This window comes from Podarcis tiliguerta (genome assembly GCF_965153285.1).
Source record: "Podarcis tiliguerta genome assembly, chromosome: Z".
Lineage (NCBI taxonomy): Eukaryota > Metazoa > Chordata > Lepidosauria > Squamata > Lacertidae > Podarcis > Podarcis tiliguerta.
In genome coordinates, this window is record NC_139553.1 from 8,460,857 (window position 1) to 8,484,861 (window position 24,005).

General features: G+C 45.5%; 1 protein-coding gene across 2 annotated transcripts in view; it reads right to left on the reverse strand.

Annotated features, from left to right (window-relative positions):
• LOC310669270 (syntaxin-binding protein 1) overlaps nt 1–24,005 on the reverse strand; it is a 55,751-nt gene that overhangs the window by 9,884 nt on the left and 21,862 nt on the right. For both annotated transcript variants that reach the window (XM_083423083.1, XM_083423084.1), the window contains exons 3-18: nt 23,822–23,903; nt 22,852–22,928; nt 20,400–20,478; nt 18,552–18,655; nt 13,739–13,887; nt 12,685–12,769; nt 12,186–12,316; nt 11,477–11,584; nt 10,175–10,235; nt 8,934–8,999; nt 8,600–8,680; nt 7,224–7,362; nt 5,826–5,935; nt 3,719–3,820; nt 1,573–1,658; nt 294–448 (exon numbers count right to left, since the gene is read on the reverse strand). In XM_083423083.1, coding sequence (XP_083279209.1) covers nt 294–448; nt 1,573–1,658; nt 3,719–3,820; nt 5,826–5,935; nt 7,224–7,362; nt 8,600–8,680; nt 8,934–8,999; nt 10,175–10,235; nt 11,477–11,584; nt 12,186–12,316; nt 12,685–12,769; nt 13,739–13,887; nt 18,552–18,655; nt 20,400–20,478; nt 22,852–22,928; nt 23,822–23,903 — 1,615 coding nt within the window. The remainder of the gene's footprint in view (nt 1–293; nt 449–1,572; nt 1,659–3,718; nt 3,821–5,825; nt 5,936–7,223; nt 7,363–8,599; nt 8,681–8,933; nt 9,000–10,174; nt 10,236–11,476; nt 11,585–12,185; nt 12,317–12,684; nt 12,770–13,738; nt 13,888–18,551; nt 18,656–20,399; nt 20,479–22,851; nt 22,929–23,821; nt 23,904–24,005) is intronic.

The window sequence follows — 24,005 nt, forward strand, 5'->3', positions numbered from 1 at the left end:
GTTAAGGTTGCCTACATAAAAAAAATAACAATGCTTTAGTTGGAACTGTAGGAGTTAGGAATGTGAAATGGAGATCTGGCTAGACCAACCATCATTCAATGGGATCTCTCTAGAACAGGCCACCTGGAGACTGGATTTTGCCACAGGTGGGAGCAGATAGGGAAGGGATAAGGAGGAAGAGACAGACAGGTAAACAGACACAGAGAGACAGAGAAAGAAGAGGACAGAGAAGCTCATGATGGAGTGAAGAAAAGGGAGGTGGGGCCAAGCATGACTCTGCCAAAAGGACTCACCTATTAGCACCTCCCACTTTCCACTGGCTTGAGTCACCTCATAAGCGCAGCGCATCTCATTCAGGCCCACACCTCCCAGGATGAAAATGATGAGGCGGGGGCCACTCCTGTACTCCCCAGGAGCCTTGTTCTTGTGCCAGTGTCCATAGCGGGCACTGAATGCAGGAGAGAAAAGAAGGACAAACAAGAGGAGGGGAAAATACATCATGCAGAAGTTCAACAATTTAAAAAAACATGGAATTGTGTTAACATAAACTAAATGATCCCAGCTAGGATTGCACATCACACAAGCTTGTGAGTAGTCAGAAGTGACAGGTCACACACATTGTCCTGTTGCAATCCTTACAAACAACCCCCACAAGGCCCATCTGCGCTATACATTGACATCACTACAAGGCAAAAAAAAAAAAAAAGGTAAAGGACCCCTGGATGGTTAAGTCCAGTCAAAGGTGACTATGGGGTGCGGTGCTCATCTTCGCTTTCCGCTTTCAGGCCAAGGGAGCCGGCGTTTGTCCACAGACAGCTTTCTGGGTCATGACTAAACCACTTCTGGTGCAATGGGACCGTTTACCTTTGCACCGTAGTGGTACCTATTTATCTACTTGCACTGGTGTGCTTTCGAACTGCTAGGCTGGCCAGGAGCTGGGACTGAGCAACAGGAGCTTGCCCCGTTGTGTGGATTCGAACTGCTAACCTTCCAATCGGCAAACCAATGAGGCTCAGTCATTTAGACCACAGCACCATCACTACTATCCCACTTTAAACAGTCATGGTTCCTTCCAAATCTAGTATTATGAAAAACAGGGAAACACCTCTCCCTATTCACTTTCTCCACACCACACATAGTTTCTATACACCTCTATCATGTCTCTTCTTACTTGTCTTTTTTCTAAACTAAAAAGCCCCAAACGCTGTAACCTTTCCTCATAGCGGAGTTGGTTTGAGCTTTTTGAAGCTCTGCAAATATCCTTCTTGAGGCAAGGCAACCAGAACTGTACACAGTATTCCATGGATGGCCATACCATCAGTGGGTAAAACAGCACTAAGACACGGGCAGCTTTCATTTGCAAGCCCTATTCCCAACATGGGATTCAAATTCCTCCACACTTCCATTCCTTTAATAATGTGGTTGCTTTTTATGCTGTGCTTTCATGACAAGGCAGCACAAACCAGGTTGGAGGGCTGTTAGAACAGAAGATAAAAGGAGGAAGGTACAACCCAAGGAATGCCTTTGTGGCTGTTGCCGGCCTGGGAGCGAGGTGTGAAGCCTTCTTCCTACCTGACCGCTGTAGTGCTGAAGGAAGCAGAGGATCGGGTGGAGATGTAAGGGTAGTGTTTGGTGTCCAGTTTGTCCTCAATGGCATCCTAAAAAGAGAAGAGCAGAAGATCAGCAGTTTTGGAAGAGCTTTCGTATATGCATCCTAGTGAGCTAGCTCTAAGGTAAAGGTAAAGGGACCCCTGACCATTAGGTCCAGTCATGACCGACTCTGGGGTTGCGGCGCTCATCTCGCTTTATTGGCCGAGGGAGCCGGCATACAGCTTCCGGGTCATGTGGCCAGCATGACTAAGCTGATTCTGGCAAACCAGAGCAGTGCATGGAAACGCCATTTACCTTCCCGCCGGAGCGGTACCTATTCATCTACTTGCACTTTGACGTGCTTTCGAACTGCTAGGTTGGCAGGAGCAGGGACTGAGCAACGGGAGCTCACCCCGTCGCAGGGATTCGAACCGCCGACCTTCTGATCAGCAAGTCCTAGGCTCTGTGGTTTAACCCACAGCACCACTCGTATCCCTGCTAGCTTTAAAGATGAGCAAATCCGTCAGCTCTGGATTCTCATTTCTCATTTTCAGTTCTCCACATTTCCACATCAGTTTGAAATTTTCTTTTAGCCTACATCTGCATTTTGGTGTAAATTTCTCCTAATATACACATTTTTCTCCTTAGAGCCACATTTTTCTATGTCATTTTCCCTAAGCAAAGCAATTTGCCCCCCATGGCTTCAATGCACATCTCATGTCCATTAAGAGCCGTGCATTTAGGATTGCGGGTCCAATTTTATGGAATTTTAGACAGGCCTTCACAATATGAATTTTCTCTTTCTAACCAACTAATATTTGAAGATGCTTTACTGGTGTTTTTAACTCTGCAGATGCTTTTTGTAGATGCCTCAGGGCTGGCCCATTACATGTTGGTGCTTGAGGTGAATCATAACATGGTGCCCCACCCAGTGGCGGACCTAATTTTGGGGGGCTCTGAAGCTTGAACTATTATGGGCCCCCCTTTGCAACTAGCAATGAGGTCTAGGTAGCCACCGTTATCTTCTTCAAGAGGGTTGTTCCATAACAGATCACCACATCTGTGCTACTGATTCTCAAACCTAGGGATTGTTGAAATATATACAACAACAAAAATAATCAATTTGAGTTGTGCGACTCAGTTTGGGTCTACTAGACCCAAAAATTCTAAGCAATGTGGACTAAAGTCATTTCTTGGGGGCTTCACTAGTTTCATAGAAGACCCATCCCTAGCCTCACCAACCCCAGGAAAGAAGCAGTGAGTGAAGATCTACATGAGGAACAATGGGAGTAAGCAAATCAACCATACCCAGCAGTTAAAGTGGGAATGAAAGGCTGTCATGAGGGGGAATCACGCCAGGTGGGTGTAGACCCCAGAAGATCCCAGAAGGCAGCCCCCACCATTTCCTTTTGGGTGGGGGAAGAAGAGCAGCAATGCCTCCTATTTGCCAAAAGGCTACTATAGAGGCAGCAGATTCAGCCTCAAAGGAGCATGCCACAGCCATGGCTGCTACCAAGGTGATAGCAGCAGGTATATTTGGAGACTGTAGATTTGGCCACCAGAGGCAGTTGTCTCTCCTTTCCTTACAGTGGACCGGCTCTTGGATGCCTCTCATTCTTTTAAGCCTTAATACATTTTTTTAAAAATACAGATTATAAATATGCAAATAGAAAACCAAGGAGGAACACAGCCAGGGAGCTGTTGCTAATGGCAATCTCCCCCAAAGATGCATTCATCAAGTGCTTGACCCTATCAACTGTCAGTGCCAGCCCTATGATGACCGGCAAATCCAAGGAGATCCAAGTTGCTCATGTCCATCACATGCCCACCTGCAAACTTCATAGGAACAGCCAGTCTGATCACAGGCAGAGTAACAAATGTAAATCTTACTTTAGGACAGCTGGCTAGTTTCTGCCCCTCCCCTCCATCCAGGCAAGCAAGAGGCATTATCACAGCTCAAACACACATTCCAGCCAGACAACAACTCTCAGGGAGGATGCGAAGCAGAGAGTGTGGCTAGACTGGAGACGTGGCCTAAAGAGAATCTCAGGGGCCAGACAGATAGGCCCATAGGACCACATTTGACCCCTGGGCCTCAAGGTCCCCCTCCTCTAGTTTAAATCTTTACCTCCATAATATCCTTTACCACCGGGGTCCATCGAGACAGCTGGTAGGTCTGCTCGCTGATTCGCTCCTTCCGCTCAGGCTTGCTTCTGCGGCGTAAGGTAGACTGAGAAGAGGGAGATAGGCAATTGCAAACATGGAAGGAGTGTGAACAAAAAAGGCAGACACACCACGCAACTGGCTTTCTTTTTCATGCTTTAGTTTAGGGCAACGCCTGGGCCTTGCAAACAGGCCACTAACAAGTTAAGCTCCTTCATGGTACTGATGAAAGCTGCAGGGACCAGATAAGGGACTTATCTCAATCACATCAGTGTCTGGTGGACAAAGTGGGGATTTCATGATAGCTGCTGGCACCGTTCCCCACAAAAAGAGAAAATATTATATGAAGAAGCATAAAATAAATTCCAGCTGTAAATTTAAACTACCAACATACATCACTTTTATACCCCTTTAACTCGCATGGCTTTCTTCCACAGAATTTTGCGAACTACAGTCTAGAAAGAGTCCCAAAGATTGTAGTGGCTATCCCTAGCTCTTCCACACACTGAAATATATTTCCCATGATTCCCTGGGAAGGTGGAAAAATTGTTGAATTAGTCCAAGGCTGTTGACACAACAATCTTTGAATAATGGAATGGAAAAGTCAGAAGAATTTACTTTTCCCATAGGTCAATGCCCCTTCATAGAGAAAAAAGGCACCACCCCTAATCTACTGTGTGTCAGTGGATGTCCTGGGATTCAGAAAAGGTTTAAGTTAGGTATATTAGCCTTATTAAATTTACTTGAAGCCTTGTACTCAGCGTTGTCCAGAAATTCCAGGAAACCCTCCAAACCTCTGCAGTTTGGAGAAGCTCAGTCCACCATTTTGTTCCAAAATGGTGTCCAGCTGTATCCAAACATAGACAAAAATCTGCTTTTTGATCTCAGGAAAAGGTAAAGGTACTCCTGCCCGTATGGGCCAGTCGTGACCGACTCTAGGGTTGCGCGCTCATCTCGCTCAAGAGGCCGGGAGTTGTCGCTGTCCGAAGACACTTCCGGGTCACATGGCCAGTGTGACGAAGCTGCAACTGGCGAGCCAGCACCAGTGCCACACACGGAAATGCCGTTTACCTTCCCACTATAAAGCGGTACCTATTTATCTACTTGCACTTAGAGGTGCTTTTGAACTGCTAGGTGGGCAGGAGCTGGGACCGAACGACAGGAGCTCACCCCACCACGGGGATTCAAACTGCTGACCTTATGATCAGCAAGTCCTAGGCACTGAGGTTTTACCCACAGCGCCACCCGCGTCCTGCTTGATCTCAGGAACCATCATGCAAAATCTGCTTATGACAACATAAAGAGGTATCCAAATGCATAGAGAGCAGCCAGGCAAACAACTTCCCAAAAGATCTAGTACAGTGGTACCTTGGGTTAAGTACTTAATTCATTCCGGAGGTCCGTTCTTAACCTGAAACTGTTCTTAACCTGAAACACCACTTTAGCTAATGGGGCCTCCTGCTGCCACCGCGCTGCCGAAGCACGATTTCTGTTCTCATCCTGAAGCAAAGTTCTTAACCTGAGGTAATATTTCTGGGTTGGCAGAGTCTGTAACCTGAAGCGTATGTAATCTGAAGCATCTGTAACCCGAGGTACCACTATAGATGTATTGTTATTATTTATATACCAGCCTTCATCACAAGATCTCAGGGTGGTTCACATGATAAAAATACAAGGCAAAAGGACAAAGAAATAGTTTTTAAAAGAACAGAATGATACCTCTCCACACACACACACATAGACTCACAAACTCATTAAAAAGGCTGTGAATGTTAATCAGACCAACACTTGGTTGAAGAGGACCATTTTTGCCTGGCACCTGAAGGCACCAGAAGAACCTCCCTGGGGAAACATTCCATGAACAGGTGGCTACTATACAGAGAAGGCCTGCTCTCTTGTTGCCACTCTCAGGGCCTCCTTTGAAGGTGGCACACAGAGAAGGGCCTCAGGATGTTATGACTGAGTCTGTTTTCCAGCTTTGCATGCTGAGCTACAGCCCTTCTCCTTCAGCAACTGGGAAAGGCATCTCCGAGTCATTGCTAAAAAATCTTCAAGACCAGGTAAAAACTTACATCTGTGATGATGGGTACTCCAAGGTGGGCCATATTGGTGATGATCTCACTGTCCTCAGGTGGAATCTGAGCATGTTGAATCAGCTTGTTGAGGTTTTCCTCAGTGATGCCTGGGAGGGTGGAAAAACATAAAAAATGAGGCTATTTCCCTCCCCAAAAAAGATAAATAATTCTACATGTCGCTCAAGCACCCCTTTTGCCAGGTTTTCCAAAACTCTGAGTTTATTGACCCCATGGATGGGCTTACAAAGTTGTCATTGACCCCAACCCAAATTTTTAAGAACGTGAATGAAATAAAGTCAAGTACACTGGTGCCCCGCAAGACGAATGCCTCGCAAGACGGAAAACCCGCTAGACGAAGGGTTTTCCGTTTTGGAGGTGCTTCGCAGGACGAATTTCTCTATGGGCTTGCTTCGCAAGACGAAAATGTCTTGCGATTCCTGGGGGTTTTTTTTTGCTCCCTACCCCCTTTTTCTAAGGCACTAAGCTGCTAATAGCCTTTTAGCAGCTAATCCGCTAATCCCTTAAGCCTTTAATAGCAGCTAATAGCCGCTAAACCGCTAATAGCGCTAATCCGCTAATGGGCTTGCTTCGCAAGACGAAAAAACCGCTAGACGAAGAGACTCACGGAACGGATTCTTTTCGTCTTGCGAGGCACCACTGTAATACCAGCATATAATCAACATTTATCAATCATCAATCACCATGACTTGAAATCATAAAACGAAAGAAAAATAAGGAAGTACAAAAAAGTATAAAGAGGTAAGGGGACCTCTGACCGTTAGGTCCAGTGGCAGACAACTGTGGAGTTGCGGCGCTCATCTCGCTTTATTGGCCGAGGGAGCCGGCGTACAGCTTCCGGGTCATGTGGCCAGCATAAGTAAGCTGCTTCTGGCGAACCAGAACAGCGCACGGAAATGCCATTTACCTTCCCGCTGGAACAGTACCTATTTATCTACTTGAACTTTGACGTGCTTTCAAACTGGGACCGAGCGAAAGGAGCTCACCCCATTGTGGGGATTTGAACCACCGACCTTCTGATCGGCAAGCTCTAGGCTCTGTGGTTTAGACCACAAAGCCACCTGCATTCCAGAAAAAAGAATACTTGCATGCAAATCTGTGTAGTATATTGTGGAATCATCTTAATAGATACAGAGGTTCCTCATTAACTAGAGGACACATGGTTCCACACATGCCTAGGCCTTTTATTTCTCAGGCTCATAGTTCCCAATTAAACTTTTTGCACTACATCTTATGAGATTCTTTTTTACATCCCTGGGAGTTTAACAACCCCTTCCTGACCACAAAGTCTTTATTCAGCCTCTGCACTGCCCCATTGACCTCTGGGGTGGGGTGGGGATCAATATCAACCACTTTGGAAGCAGCTACATCACCTACCATTCTTCAGGAAGATGTAGAGCAGGATGATACGGATCTTGTCATAAGTGCTGACATTTGCATCAAGCAGGATGGGGACAATAGCCCTCATTGGGTCCTTTATTTTCTCCCCCTCTGCATCGGTTCCCATGGCCAGGTCCTGTAGAAGAAATATATAGCATCCATCAGTCTTTGCCCGCTTTGGATCTACAAGGTAGATTGTCCTCTGCCGCCTGATGTCCACGTCAAATCCAGGGAGGGAAAATGCTGGAGCAACACAACTTTACTCTTAATATAATCACACTGAGATCCTGAATTTAGGGAAAAGTAAGACACTGCATTTATTACATGTTTGATGGGAAAGCTCCTATTTCTATCTAAGATGGAGATGCCTCGAGCCATTCTTGATCTTGCTGAATCCTCATGGAGTGGGAGGAAGTAGGAAATGAGGTCAGCATCCCCAAGAGTATCAGTCTAGCACCTAAGGCAGGGGTGCCCAAACTTTTTCCAAAGAGGGCCAGAAGTGAACATGTGTGACCAAAGTTGTTACTGAGCTTTTTTGGAGGGATTTAACTCCAAAGTTTTTGAGCTCTTTTTTTTTTTTTACAATTTTACCCCAACGTTGTTGAGCTTTTCTTAGGGTTGAGTTGAAGTTGCTGAGCTTTTTTTAGGATTTTACCCAGGACATATACTGCCGCAGGGGCCGGATTAAATCGACCAGCTGGCTGGATTAGGCCCCCAAAACAGACTTTGGACATGCCTGACCTAAGGGAAGGTCAGCACAGGTTAGGTCAGAAAGGATGGGCTAAGAAACTTGGAGGTTTCTCTCTCCATCTGCTCTTTCCCCTGCAGACACATCAGCCTCCAGTGCAAGCTGAGTTCCAAAACTTCCAACAGACTAGGATACTCCTCCCCACCCAGTCTTCCATTCCCCCACTGCCTGCGATTTCATTCTCACCTGCAAATGAAAAGCTAATCCAAGTTCTTCCCAATCCTTACAGTTTCCCATACTTAATAAAGACATTGCCTAAAGCCACCCAGATATCATGTCCATGAGCATTTCAAAGCTTTGATGTGCATCTCCCCCTTTTGGAGGAAGACACATGCACTGTAACCCATCCATTGTATGTCACAGAGCACTTAAAAACAAAAGGTGACCCCTGTAAGACTACACTCCATCAATAAAGGGAAAATATAGCAACCTAGTCAGCACCTAAGTCAGCTCTATCTGAGATTCCTAGCAAATTATGCAAAAATGCATCACACACTCACACACACACACACACACACACAAAAACAAAACCACATGGTGTTGCTGCTGACATAAGAATGTGTTTGCTGCAATGTCTTTCCATCAGCACAACCTGCTCAGCAATTTTTTGAATCAGTTGGTTTACCTGTTCAACTCGGCAGAGCTTGTCCACAGTGCCTTGGTAGTGTTTCATGCAATCTTCGGCCAAGTGAAGGTGAGTGGAGTACTGAAAAGAAATGTAAAAATTAAAATTAAAATGCGGCTAAGCTACTGTCCATCGTCAGTGCACAGAACCATAGACTTGTAGAATTGGAAGGGACCTGAGGGTCATCTAGTCTAACCCCCTGCAATGCAGCAATCTCAGTTAAAGCATCCACGACAGATGGCCACTCAACCTCTGTTAAAAAACAAACAACCTCCACAGAAGGAGAGTCCACCACCTCCCGAGGGAGTCCGTTCTACTGTCAAATAGGTCTTACCTTGCTCAGCTCCTTCTGATACTGGGGCATCTTTTTCAGCATCTGGGAGAGATCCCTCATGGTTGTCTACGAGTTTTAAACAGAGAACAAAAATCATCCACATGCCTTGCTTCCAAAGGCTACCCGGCAGCTTTTGGACCAGATGACCTGAGCTAAACAATGAAGATCTTAAACAGTTAAAGCAAAACAACCAGGTTGTTGGGGGTGTTTTCTGGAGGATAAAATCTTACTTAGAACCATTGAGCTGTACCTAGACAAACACCATATCTTGCACTACTCATTTAAAGAACCTGCAAAGCATTTTAAATGGCAATGGCTTCCCCCACAGAAACCTGGGAACTGTAATTTGTCAAGGGGGGTGAGAGTTTTTAGGAGAACTCCTCCTCAATTCCCAGAGTTCCCTGGGAAGAGGGATTGATTGATAAACTACTTTGGGAATTGTTGCTCTGTGAGGGGAATAGGGGCATCCTTAGAACTCTCAGCGCCCTTAACAGTCATGACATCACTAAAAATAACAAACTGTGGTTTGTTAATGGTACTGAGAGTTGGTTGGGGGCTACAGTTCCCAGAGTGGTTTAGCAGTCAATTTGTCTTCCCACGGAACTCTAGAAATTGTAGCTCCGTGTGGGGAACAGTGTGTCTCCCAACATGTCTTAGGACTTTTAAGAAACTACAGTTCCCTCTTTGTGGGAAGTGACAACTGCCGAAGGGGTATAAGAGGGCTTTAAACGTGTGGTGCACACTTGCCTGGAGTTCTTAATGAAATCAATAAAGATTAAGTGAAGTCATGATTAACTTGGAATCAGTGGGACCACGTTTAACTAACTTCACCTGGATCCAACACAAAGAATTCAAAGGAGCCTCAAAAGGTCCAGTCTAATTCCTCATGAAGGGGAACTCACCACCTCTAACAGTGTAATTATGTTCCTCATAATAGTCTAATCCTTTTCCTGTAATTTGAACCCCTCAATGCCTCACTCATTAATTCACTGCGTCAGCTGTACAGCAGCCCTTTAAATATTTGACAATGTGATCTTAATCCTTTCTTCTCCAGAGTAAACACCCCCAGATTCTTCAGCCAATCCCTCATGGTACTTGGTCTTTTATATATTTGCTATATTTGAGGGGGGGGGGGAGTTTATATCTATCTATAGGAATAAAAGGGCACCTTTCCTGCCCCTGCTTCTAGCTCTCTATTCAGTCTTGAACATTCTAACATATGATTGCTTGTTAAAGCTCACCTTATCACCCGTATTCATCCTTTTACTGGAAGAGAAGTCCTTCAGGGAGCGGGTGACCTCCCTGGAATCAAATAAAGACCAAGCAAGTCAGTAACATCCTCCCTTACATCCAGCTCAAGCCATGCCCCTTCCCTGGAGGAGTGGTGGGGAATCTCAGGACTGGTGGTCAAATAAGGCCCTTTGGATCTCTCTATCTGGCCCTCAGAACTCTTCCCAGGCCACACCCCTCACTGGCCTAAGCATCTTTAGTAGGGCTAAAATGTGTCCTTCAACCCTAATGATGCCTCTTGCTTGTCTGGATGGAGGACAGAGAGCAGGGTGCAATTGGACGTGGAAAGTTGCCTACTCTATGAAGGTAAAATTTGCATTCATTGCTCCATGCACTTTTGCTTCTGGCCCCACCCACCACTGGTACATTGCCCTCAGAAGGCTGCCCAGACAGGAAACACAGTTCACTTCCTAAAAGCGTAGCTTCAGGCCACAGACCAACACAGGAGGTTAAATGTAAGTCTGTAGGGCTGCAACTCAACACAGGGAGGTTACGAGTGTGTGTGATCCCATCAGTTCCAATGGGCTTCACTAAAGAAGCTGAACTGCCTCCGTGGAGTGACTGAGCTGCATATTAGTGACTGATCTACTGATTTAAGTCTCCTGTGGACTGTGAACTCACTAGATGGCCTTAAGCAACCCATGTACACACACTCTCAGCCTGAGTCCTCCCTCCTCTGCAAATAATAATAATAATAATAATAATATCCCCGCTTGCAAAATGGAAAATAATAACACCCACTGACTTCATAGGGTCACTGTAAGGACTATGCTAGACAATGCATGTAAAGTACTTAGAAAAACATAATTAAAGTTAACTTTTTACTGGTATGGAAAACCAGTGAGAAAACCAGAGTTTGTACAGTGACCACAAACACTTGAAAAAGTGCTGTGCAAATTATGATTATTAATGTTAGCCTCCTACTAATGAGGGGGTGGGGAGGAAAAAAGGACAGTCTGTTTACTATCCAGTTGGTTGTGTGCTTTGCTGTTTAAAAAATAAAAAGTGGTATCAAACTCCAATTAATAAATTAAACCTTCTTAATTGGATTTAGGATTCTGCAGGGCTGCTCTGCGTTATGATCCCCCCCACAAAAACAAACATATATAATCTCTCCTTTTGCACAACATTTCTAGCTGGAAGGCTGCTCCCTCCCAAAATAACCTCAGGCAACAGGAACAAAAGGCAGCACACTGTTTTGCAATATGCAGAGTGAACTCAACACCACCAAGAGAGAGGAGATGCGCTCTTACTGGGAGACTTCAGCAATGTGTTTATGGCGCAAGGTGACCCAGAGGTCATCATCTTCATCCAGCAGAACCTCTTTGACACGGGCCTCCCCAATGCCACTTGTCTCATACCTAGTGGGCGAGAAAGAGAATGTAAGAACATAACAGCCTCCTAACAACTCTCAGCAACCTTAACAAACTACAGCTCCCAGGTTTATTTGGGGGAAGCTCTCGCGGTGGCCAACCAGAGGCCTGGGGTAAACCCACAAGCAGGATTCAAGCAACTGGTATTCAGAAGCATTGCTGCCTCAAACTGGGAAGGCAGAGCATAGCCATCATAGCTAGTAGTCATCAATAGCACTCTCCTCCATTGATTTCTCTAATCCTTTTTAAAAGCCATCATTCCCGTGGGAGTGAGTTCTGCAGTTTGACTATGGGGAGAGAAGGTAAGTGCAGTAGTCCTTTTTTGAAAAATCTATTTTAAAATTCATTTACAAGAGATTTTCACTTGTGCAGTGATTCTTCCCCTCTCCTATCCCCATGTGCCCCCTAAATTTGTTATGGAGTTCACCAAAACTTTCAGTGCAGATTTTGGGGAGGCCTAAGGTGTGCATGGGGAAGAGGGGGGGAAAGTCCTATGGTGTAGGTGGAAGTCATTCCACTTGCTCAAGGGTTTAGCGGAACACTGTCCTTAGGGCTTTTGCAACCACCAGGGTGTCTGCAGGACCCTTACTTGTAGACGTCATTCTCAATGGGAAGCAGATCATAGCTCATGGCTTGGAATGTCAGTTCATGTAGCACTGGAGAGCTGGGGTCAAAGCCGCGGTCCAGGATGACGAGCTGGGAGCGGGCTTTGTCTGGACCCTTAGGAGGGGAGAAACACAACAGAAAGGCTCAAAGTGTGGGTGGGGACAGGGGGAGCATGGACAAGCCCCACCCTCAAAGCCATCATGTGTCACACCCAATCCCTGACCTTCCCAGTTCAAGGACAGCAAGCCCCTCTGAAGCTGCCACCTGGTGTCATGATGACATCAGGGGAATGGCAGGTTGCTGCCCCCACCCAGCAGTCAAAGTGTCCCCTGGAGTTCTGTGAGGCAGGTCCTCCTGCTGGCTGAATCTAGTTTCCCACCCCAGAAATGTCAGGAACCCGGCTAGACACGTGCCCCTTAAGAGAAAAGGTGCCCAGTTTATATGACCTGACCTTGTTGGTTGTTCCACACTGAAGTACTCACCTCACCCATGGTAGGGTCATCAGCCTTGTAAGCATCAAGTTTGTCCTGGATCAGCTGGGCCAACATGGCATTGTCTTTGTAATCCCTGCAAAAAAGCAGAAAAACAATATATATATATATACAGGAGACGCAGGTGGCGCTGTGGTTTAAACCACTGTGCTGCTTGGGCTTGCCAATCGGAAGGTCGGCGGTTCGAATCCCTGCAACGGGGTGAGCTCCCAGCTCCTGCCAACCTAGCAGTCTGAAAGCACGTCAAAGTGCAAGTAGATAAATAGGTACCACTCTGGCGGGAAGGTAAACAGAGTTTCGGTGTGCTGCTCTGGCTTCACCAGAAGCGGCTTAGTCATGCTGGCCACATGACCTGGAAAATCTGTCTGTAGAAGCTCCCTCGGCCTGTAAACCAAGATGAGTGCCACAACCCCAGAGTCGTTCGTGCTGCTGGAAAAACCCACAAATACATCAATTCAGCTCCCACTTTAAAGAAAGTGTGAACTGCTTTGCTGGATGGGACCAGGATTCATCTAGTTTTCCTTTTCCCAAAGCAGGCACAAGGAACCTGTGGCTTCCCAGACCTTTTTATAAATGGTGCTTTATGTTTTCATTGTATACATGTTGTTGTACACCACCCTGACTTTTTAAGAGATGGCAGCACATATATACTTTTTATAAAATAAATCAATAAATCTCCCAACTCCCATCCTTTCCAGCCAGCATGGACAATTCAAGCAAACCTTTCCAAAAAATAAATAAATAGAAAATAAAGAAAAATGAGCTGATTTGCAAGTGTGATTCATTAACCTGAGTCAGTTTGGGGAAGTTATTTCTAAGGATTTGTTTTAGCTATAACTTGTACGTGAAACCCTGCCTTAAAGCTACTATCTATAAATATATTCGGGGCACATCAGGATGGAGGGGAAGAGGAAGAGAAATAGTAAATAAAGCATCCTATTCATTGTTGCTATTTACTACCAGGTAAGTAAAGGAAAGAAAGGTCAGGGTTGGCGAAGCACAAAGCGCTTCCTTTAGAAGACCCCTGTCCAGAACCCAGACTCACCCTCTGTATCGGACAGCAGGGTATTCCTTCAGGGTGGCACAAAGGGTGGCAATCTGCTCTGCCAGGCGCTCCAAGATTGGGTTTTTCATCTGGGCCTTGTGAGGGCTGTAGAAGCTCTGGAAAGAGTCAGCAGAGTCCAGGGAGTAAACCTGCAGAGGGCATCAAAAGAACAGCAGAATGGCAAAGTGAGCTAAATTCTCAAGGCCAAGTAAAATGGGTGGATATCATACACGGGAGCCAGCAAACCTCTCCAAGGTGGGAAGATAGGAAGCTGACTTATCCCAACTCAGACCACTGGTCCCTCTAGCTCAGGTTTGCATGCACTGACTGGCAGCAGCTCTCCAGCATTTCAGAGAGGGACATTCCCAGCCCTACACAGGAGATGCTGGGAACTGAGCCTAGTAGAGTTCCCTGATAAGAAGGGGTCACTGTTAAACCACTTTCGTCTGCTGCCTTCATTACACATCTTCAGGCACCAGGCAAAAACATTCCTTTACAACCAGGCCTTTGACTGATTGCACATTCTATGGCTTTTAAAATGGGGGTTTGCGGGTGGGGGTTACTTTTTTTATTATGTATTTTGTGTTCTCATTTTATATTTTTATGTTGTGAACTGCTCTGTAAATTTTGGATTAAGGGTAGGTAGGTAGATAGGTAGATGATAGATAGAGATAGACAGATAGATGATAGATGATAGATAGATAGATAGATAGATAGATAGATAGACTGGAAATTGTAGCTCTGTGTGAGGAATAGGAGTCGCCTAACAACTCTCAGACCCTTAATAAACTATACTTCCCAGGATTCGGGGGGGGGGGGGGGACCGGGACCCTGCTTCTTCAAAGTGGTATAATTCTGCTGTAAATGTGAGGTACAGATGGGGTGTTAAGGTGCCTTGTTATTTCCTTCATTATTGCTAAGTCCCAAGATTTGATGCAATACTTCTGGACAGTCAGACCCAAAATATTTTGAAGTGTTGTGCTGTAATTATACATGCCCCCACAAGCATAAACCTTATCAAGTCCTCAGAAAGTGCTTCTGTGTAATCACCCCAAAATATGCATAGTAAGGTTGCGGTCTTTAAATAAGGAGTAGCATACAGTGAGGCTTATTTCAGTAATAGCATCATCCCAATTCCATCAGTGGCAGAGGGCATTTCCACCACAGATAAAAAACAGTGGAACTTTGATGAAATTTATGTTTCAATAGCAACCCTAAGATTACAGAAAATATAATTCCTTGCTATAGTCATTAAAACCAGGCCACAATTGTTAAAGAGAAGATGAGCCCCATGTCAAAAGTGTCTTTAAAAAAACAACACTATTTCTGATTGAACATGGGTTTTATTGTGTTCGTATTTTAAAATGCACACTTTGTGTCCATGTATATTGTGGGGTTTTCTTCCTCAGCTGTGTGGTTGTCTTGATAACCCTTTATTATATTGGGATTTTTATGGTCTGTAGACCCTATTACCTGAACTGAACATAAAGTACTTAAACACAGCAGCAAGTCCTGGGGCTGAAAACAGACCCTGAAAGGGAAGAAATCTTGCTCAAATTAAACCCCCTCTGCAACTAGCTTTTTTGTTGTTGTTTTTGTATCTTGACTGCTGCCACGCGCAGTCAGGAGAATGGTCCATTCAGATTAATATTCTGCCTCCTGGAGGAGATCTGACAGATGTCTTAGGGAGAGTTCAAAAGCAGGGCATGATGGTGGAGCAGATGTTGGGGGTGAAGGGGGAGCAAATATCTCCAACAAATACCTTTGCAGAAAAAGGGAAACTAAATATATCATAGCAAAGCACCATTTGAGCAAACAGCTGTAACAGTAGCCACAATCACACATTATGCTCAACTGTGGGCCAGCGCAATATTCTCCAACCTTCACCACTTAAACACTGCCATTTCCAACAGTTCTGAAACTAAACACAAAGATGGGGGGACATTTAAAAAGAAAAACTGAAAAAAATAAGAGGAAAACAAGAAGGAAGCTACTCTTTGATGGGTTGGAAGAATAGAGCAGCACCAGGGAAATGTTGCAAAGCACACAAAATGGAGCTGAGGGCCACATACTGCTTCCAGGTTGCTACTTGGTTTAATGGGATGCAACATCACCACTGATGAAAAAAGGGATAGAGTTTGCTGCAGGGAAGGGAGTAAATCTTTCCTCTCAACACTGTTTGCTCAGTTCACTCCCTAAGTTCAGAGGATATGTTGGTTGGTAGGGCAACAGAGAATAGGCCAAGCAGGGAGTTCATCACACAATCATAACATGATGGCGACGGCCATGGCTTGGATGGTTTTAAAGAAGAATGAAACAAATCCATGGAGGAGGTCTATCAATAGCTATGATCCATGGTAGCTAAATGCAGCCTGTAGCTTGAGAGCCAGCCTACTACTCAATTGCTGGCTCCTATGGGGCAACAGGAGAGGGTAAGTCTATTGCAATTTTGCTCTGGGGTGCTCCAAAGGCATCCGGCTGCTGACAGTGGGAAAGAAGATGCAGGACTTAGATGAACTCTGATTTGATCCAGGAGGGCTAAAACAAAACTTATCTTTGCATGCCTAGATCTGCTTGCGCTCATCCCTTGCCATGCTTGTTTCCTGCTGTCACTGCTCACTCAAGCAATAGAAAAGCAGGTTGTTAAGGCTGTCAGGGTAGGGATTTGCCTTTTTGCTAATGTCTGTAAAATGCTGTCTACACTGCTGCCACTATAGCACCTGGCAGCATGGATTGTCCAACTTCCAGCTGCCCCATTCCATCCTCTCTCCCCCCCCCCCTCCAAAGTCTTCACTATGCAGTATTCTGGGATATCCTCCATATTATGTCCCTCCCCCTTAAGATTTCATTTTTATACTTTTGAAAATCTCTAGGCTCTCTGAGCTCTCGCTATATCTCCCTCATATCTGTGCCCGATGCAGTTTTGGCTATATTTATTTAATTATTATTGCATTTGTATCTCTCTTTCCCTCCCCCCCCCCCAGGAGATCCAGGTGGCAGGCATGGTTCTCTTCTGTTCGTCATCAGTAGTTCCGCTGGAAGTGAAGTCATCTCTGTGCTTATTCGCCAAGGGCATGTTTGTGCAGAGAAAAGTGACCTGTTTAGTATTTATAGCTCTGTACACCTGCCTGCCATCTGTTCCTAGTCACGTCACCCACCCACCCCTTGGTACGGCACAGGAAGGGCCAATCGCAAAGCAGATGGCCAAGGAAGGCTCCTTGCCTCTCCCATTGGAGAGAACCAGCCAATGGTAGAAGAGAAAGAGTAGAACGCAGGGAACATCTGTGTTTGTTTGTGCCTGCGTGTGGGTGTGCGAGCAGGAAGGCTAAGGCCGCAACAGAGAGAGGCAGGCCTGGGGAAAGAATAAATAAATCAAGGAAGACAAGCACAGGGTGGCAGGAAGGAAGGAGGCCACTCCCTCGCCTAGAAAGCTGTTGCATGAATTGCAATTCCCACTGCAAGCCCTTATGTAAGCCTGTAATCCTCTCTTTCCTCTGTAGGCAACTTAAGAAGCATACAAGAAGATGGACGAGGCTGTAGCTTCAGCTTTCAGGGGCTGTTGAATGAAGCACACACAAGAGAATTGTCATCACTGTTGACTGGGGTGGGGCTCTTATCAGTGGGCCCCTTAGGGAGATATAAGTCTTAATTGGGCCAGCCCTTTAACTGGTAGCCAGACCTGCTCACTGAGAGGGAGTGGGGGACTCTTATGTTAATGTTGCTGTTTCTTACATTTTATATCCCACCTTTCCCCACCCCAAGGACTCAAGGTAGGGTACATTGTTCCCCTCGCCCCATTTTATCTCACAACAACAGATGAGATAGGTAGGTTGAGAGACAGGTGCCAGCCCAGGATCACCCAATGAGCTTCATGGGCCACATTGGGGATTTGAACCTTGGTCTACAAAGCCCTAGTCCAACACACTAACCACTACACCACACATGATTCTGTTGCATCATCTGCAAATTTTATCCAGTTGTGTCCAAAGGAAAATAAAAGTAACAGCTGCTTTAAAAATTATTATTTCACAATATTGGTGAATGGGGGAGGCATGAAGGTAAGACCTGGGAAACCAGGGTTCAAATTCCAATTCAGCCATGAAGTCCCCCTGGGTGACCCTGGAGCAGTCATTATTCTCAAGCTAACCTACCTCACAGGGTTGTTGTGATGATAAAATAGAATGGGGGTGAAAGCATGTAAGCCGCTTTGAGCTCCTCAGAGGCAAAACTGGTGCACAAATGCAATAAGAAAATAAATAAAAAGTTCAGTTTTCTTAACTTTCCAATTTCTCCAATCCCAAAGTCAGTTCTCCACAATCTGCAATTGTACACTGATTTCAGCAACTTGGAGGAAAATGTGGTATATAAATGTAAGAAAGGAATGAAAGAAATGAAAGAAATGATTTTTTTTTTCCCTTTTCAAATTGAAATGCAGATCCAAACTGAACCAGGCAGAAGTGCTTTGAAATGAAGTGGGGTGTTTCCCCCCTGGCACACCAAATCTGTGCTGAAACTGAAAACTAGAAATGCACAGTCCTTTCTCAGTTGTTGCACAGGGTCAAAGCATTTTTTGACATAATGAGCAGAGAATATCAAATAGAAAGGGAGCACAGGTTCAGTTGCCCGACACCTCAAGTTCAAACAACCAGGTAGCAAGTGATGGGAAAGATTTGTGACTGGGAAGCTGGAGAGCCACTGCCAGTCAGAGGGTGACACTGGTGAGGTGGACCAACAGGCTGACACTTTGCATGCAAAAGCAAGTTTAGCTCCCACCCACCCCCACTTGCCCCCCCCCCCCCCTCTGTGGACTCACTTGAGACTCGTAGGGCAGGAAAGCAATGTTGATCTCTGTCAGAGTCTTGATGACTTTCGCAGCACGGGACTTGACCAGCTCATTAAACAAGGAATCAGGGCAAGCTGGAAGAATGGAGTAAAAGTAGCCACTATAGTCAAACAGCCAACTCAAAACCATTTGGATGCCTCAGTGGGGGTATGAGGTGAAGAGCCAAATCAGGCCCACCCACACCATACAGGGCCATTTCCTCAAAACCACAGGTGACACACCATCCATTGCTGCCTCCAAATCCCTCCTTTCTATGTCACCTTCCCATTCATTCATCACTGAAGCCACTGCTTTGTTTTGCTTCTCAGTCTTCTTTTTTTCACACAAGGAACAAGTCATCTTCTGCATCATCCCTTGCTAGGATTTTTGACAATGTCATTTCAGATGCTGCCACTTAAGGAATTCCTCCCTTTTCTGCAGAAAATACAGATCAGCAGGTCCTTGCAGGAAATAGTGTGCATCCACCAATCAGCACTGCCTGGAGAACCTGCTAGAAGTAGAAATCTTTGACCTGGGGAGCCAGAAGCAGCTGTCTAGCCCTCTTTTTCTGACCCTCAGGACTGCCCACAGGCCACACACCCTCCAGTAAAATCACTGGATTGTAATAGGTCCTTGAACTCACATCTTTCTTCATGCTTGCCTGAGGGAAAGGTTTGTGTGTGTAGAAACAAGCCTACTCAAACAAATGTTATATTAGCATTACTTGATCTACCCACTTTTGCGTCCAGCTCTGCCTACCATGCCTTGTGGCTCCCAGATGGCTGCATAGACTAGGGTTGCCATATCTTGAAGAGCAAAAACAGAGGACAGCTTGAGCCACTGCCAACCTGAGCCAGGGAAAGAGGCACATGGGAGTGTGGGGCCACCACCGCCATGCCCACATGCCTCTTTCTCCGGCTTGGGCTAGCAGTGGCTGCAGTGTGCAGTGCCACCTGTAGCTGAACCTGCTGCCAAGCTGCCCACACCCGCACCACCCATGCAAAAATAAAATAAAAAACCCTGGACATTTCCTTTAAAATGTAAAAGTTGAAACACCCTTTGAGAACCACTGGTGCAGGTAGGTTGTAAAGATTTTTAATCCACGTATGTACTTATTTTGTTCACAAAAACAGTTTTCTGATGCTCTGGTACACATGCATGGAATTTTGAGCGTAATATATTTCTATGTCTTATTTCCTCTAGTGTACAGTGTGAGCTACATCTTGCATCATTTAAAATCTCAACACTGCCTATCAGCTAGCTTCTGTAAACCGCCATATTAATTGGCCCAACAGTGGAAATAATAACAAGGCTAAGCAAAAAATGATACTGGAAGCAAATGCTGTTTCCATGCACATGCAAAATGTAGCTCATAATACTGAACCAACTGTTAATTGGAGCTGTATCTATGAAATTATGTAGACAATATTCTTGCAAACAGATTTGGGTCCATGTGCATTTTTCCTACCTATGATGCATCCTTTCTAGCTTAATTAAATTGGCTCAGAAATTTTACCTGTGGTATGATTCTGTAACGTTTCATCAATTCATTATTTGTTTAATCTGGAAACAGAAGACTAGGAGATATGGACCCACCAAACTGAACAAAGGTGTACATATTATTTTTTAAAAAAAATAAATGTAAAAATTCCCCCAGATTGTCCTGTTGGTCCCCCAAAAGAGGACATGCCTGGGATTTCCCAGATGTATGGCAACCCTACATAGACAGCAGGAGGTGAAAGAAGTTCCCCATGCTTGGTTTGTAGCACCATACAGTCCAGTTCTTGAAACTTCCAGTTATAACAAGGAGGGGCAGAGAGAATTTCCCAGTATGCTTACAGTCAGTAAAGAAGACATGGGCAGCTCGATACTTGGCATTCGGTGGTTCCTTGAAATCACCAATGAGAGACTCAACAGACTAGGAGAAAGAAGAATAAGTAAAAACAATCAGTTTTAGATGCTTGCTAGTTCTGCTCAAAGTTCAGACCTTGGTTTGTATGAAAACAATTTTTCCCACGTTAGTTTGCTTGGTGAGCCCACTTTGTAAAAAGCATTCTCCTGACTCCCTGATCCTGCCCCACTGACCACTATTATTACAAGGCTTGACTTGCTTAAAATGAGGTTGGGAAGTTCTGTCTTTGGATAGGAGAATTGGCCAATACAGTTTTGTCCCAAAATACAACCCTACTGGTTTCATTTGAAATATTAGTACATTCATATCCCTTAGGGATGCGAGTGGTGCTTTGGGTTAAACCACAGAGCCTAGGGCCTGCAGATCAGAAAGTCGGCAGTTCGAATCCCCACGATGGAGTGAACTCCTGTTGCTCAGTCCCTGCTCCTGCCAACCTAGCAGTTCGAAAGCACATCAAAGTGCAAGTAGATAAATAGGTACCGCTCCGGCAGGAAGGTAAATTGCATTTCTGTGCGCTGCTCTGGTTTGCCAGAAGCGGCTTAGTCATGCTGGCCACATGACCCGGAAGCTGTACGCTGGCTCCCTCGGCCAATAAAGCAAGATGAGCGCCGCAACCCCAGAGTCGGTCACGACTGGACCTAATGGTCAGGGGTCCCTTTACCTTTTATCCCACCTTTTCTTCAAGGAGTTCAAGGTGGCATACTTTATTCTTGCTCCTCTCCATTTTATTCTTGCAACAACCCTATAAGGTAGGCTAGGCTGAGAGATAGTTCCCAGCTGGGCCCAAGGATACCCAATGGGCTTCATATGGCTGAGTGGCGATTCGAACCCTGGCCTCCCAGGTTCTAGTTCAACATTCTCACCCCCAGACTGCACCAGCTCTATTTAAGTCATTCCTTGAATGGCCATCACCCGAAGAGTCCAGGGTAGAGTACAAAGCTGTGAGGACAATTCACATGACATGCAATATATTTAAACAAACAGCATAATATAGAGAACGAATTAGGGCAAGAAACCCCATTTCTGACTAGAAGTCTGTCTAAATGAAGGAAGTCTTGACCAGGCACCAAAAAATATTGCAGCATTCGTGCCAGATGTGTCTTCTTAGGGTGGGCATTCCAGAATGCCCCTTCGCCAACCCCCTTAGCCATTTCAGAGGCATGCTACCTCATAAGAAAAGCCATACTGGATAAGGCGAATGACCCATCTAGCTCTGCATCTCCTTCTTATAGCGGCAAATCAGATGACCCAAATGATGCTAGGATATTGATGTTCCATTCCACCTTTAGAACAGGCATGTGGAATTGTTGTATGTCACATGTCTGTTTACTTCCAGCACAGCCTGATGGGAACTTCCGTTGTGTATAGCTTTTGCTTATGTTTCCTGCTCTTGGACATGAAAGACAGCAGACATGTTTTCTTTGTCCTGAACTATGCTGAATAAACTGCTTGTAAATATGCTTTACATATGCCTCTGTCCACCACTTCTGTTGCGTGTTATTCACTCTGCTGATTAAGGCGTGTTCAAGCTTCTGAAGGCTTCTGAAGCTGTGTGCTGCTGTTTCGATGCTGTTCCAAGGACCGGAGTTCGCCCGGCTGCTGGCCAGTGGGCTGGAGCCAGCTGGGGGCCTGTAACATACCTCCGTTCCCTTGGACACATCCCAGCAATGGGAAGCTGGCAAGCAGGACCTGAGCACAGCAATGTCCAAGGAACTAGGATTCAGAAGCATTCTGCTTCTGACAATGGAGGAAGAACATAAGCCATCACAGCCAGTAGCCATTGATAGCCTTGCCCTCCATGAATTTGTCCAATCCTCTTTTAAAGCCATTCAAGTTTATGGCCATCACTACTGTTATGTACTGAGTTGAATAGGATCCAAAATGCAGCAGTCTGATTGGTCCTAGAGCAACAGGATTCAGAATGCAGCAGTCTGATTGGTCCTAGAACAATGCAGCAGTATGATTGGTCTGCAGGAGCCACCCAATCCAGCTCCAGGTGGAAGTGAATCCACAACCTGATTGGCCTACAGGAGAATTCTGGAATTAGCCAATCTCATGCAGCCCATTGTGTAAATAATGTATATAAAGCAGATACTTTGGGGGGACTTTCATTCCTCCTCACCACTATGAGCTGAATAAAGAGCATGAAATCCACTCTCGACTCTGAGTATATTTCAACTACCTCCTGTGGGAGCGAGTTCCATAGTTTAACTATGCACAGTGTAATAAAACACTTGATTCCTCCAACATTCAGCTTTACTGGATGTCCTTGAGTTTTAGAGTTATGCAAGAGAGAGAGAGAGAGAAGCTTTCCTCTCTCCACTTTCTCCACACCACGCAGAATTTTATACACTTCTATCATGCTTCTATCACGCTTACTTTCTCTGATGGGGTGATGAGGTACACAGCCTCCAGGCTGGGCAGTGGCTCCCGGCGCTTGTTGATGTCTTCCACAACTGCAAAAGGCAACGCAACAGAGATTTTCATCAGGGAGGAAAATATGGCAGATTCAAGGTGGTTACCAAGTCCTGCAACTAGTTATTGCTCCATTCTCAGAGATCAATAGCCTACAATTCAATCAGTCCATGTGAGAAGTTTGCTTTCCCCTTGGAATACCACCACCAACAACAACACAGCCAATACTCAAAATAAAATGGACTTGGGTGGCTGTTGTGCTTCTGACTTACTAAATGAAGCCACCTCCCAGGAACACAAGCAGTGATGTATTCAGGGCCTAAGATGTGGAAGAGCAAGGCAGCTGCCTCAGGCAGCAGATGCTGAGATGGGGAAGGGGCCAGAGCTATGAGTGCCACGTGCCCTGCCCCCCCCCACTAACCTGCGGCCCACTAGTGAAGTGAAATACAGTGTTCTTTCGCTAGTATTGGTATAAGTTTCAACTACCAGTCCAATTGGCCTCAGTATGAATGCGGAGCTTTTTAACCATTGTGTGCTCCAAAACTAAACATTTAGGAATGCTGAAAACATCTCAGTTTCAAGAGAACAGGGCTTCACATACAATGAAACTTCACAGAAACACAGCTTAAGTCCAAAAGAAGATGTTTGATAACTGTCTCTGAGAGGAGATTGGCACCCATGGCACTTGCTCAGAAATCCAAGTGGGCCCATGGGCTGTCTGTGTTTTTGTCATTGATGTTTTGTAATATGTTTCTACACCGCCCTGAGAGCTTTTGATAAGAGGCAGTATATAAATTGAAATCATCATCCTCATCATCCTGGCAACCCATATGCCAGGCAAACTAGGTGGTATCCAGGTTTGGTTCTATCCAGACAATGAGGGTGAGGTGGCTGGAGAAAGGGGGTGGGGGAAGGTCCTGAACAATGCACTCACTTGTTATGCCCTCAGTCATGATATCAGTCATTTTGCAGCAGGAAGAAAGCATACGCATACTCAGCTGATCCACCACCAGCACCTGGGAGAGAAGGAGAAATAAGTCATGCAAAAGTTGCCACCGACCTGGCTTGGGGTTGAACTAAAACTGTCCTGCATATGAGCTTCTTCTTCCCCATTATCA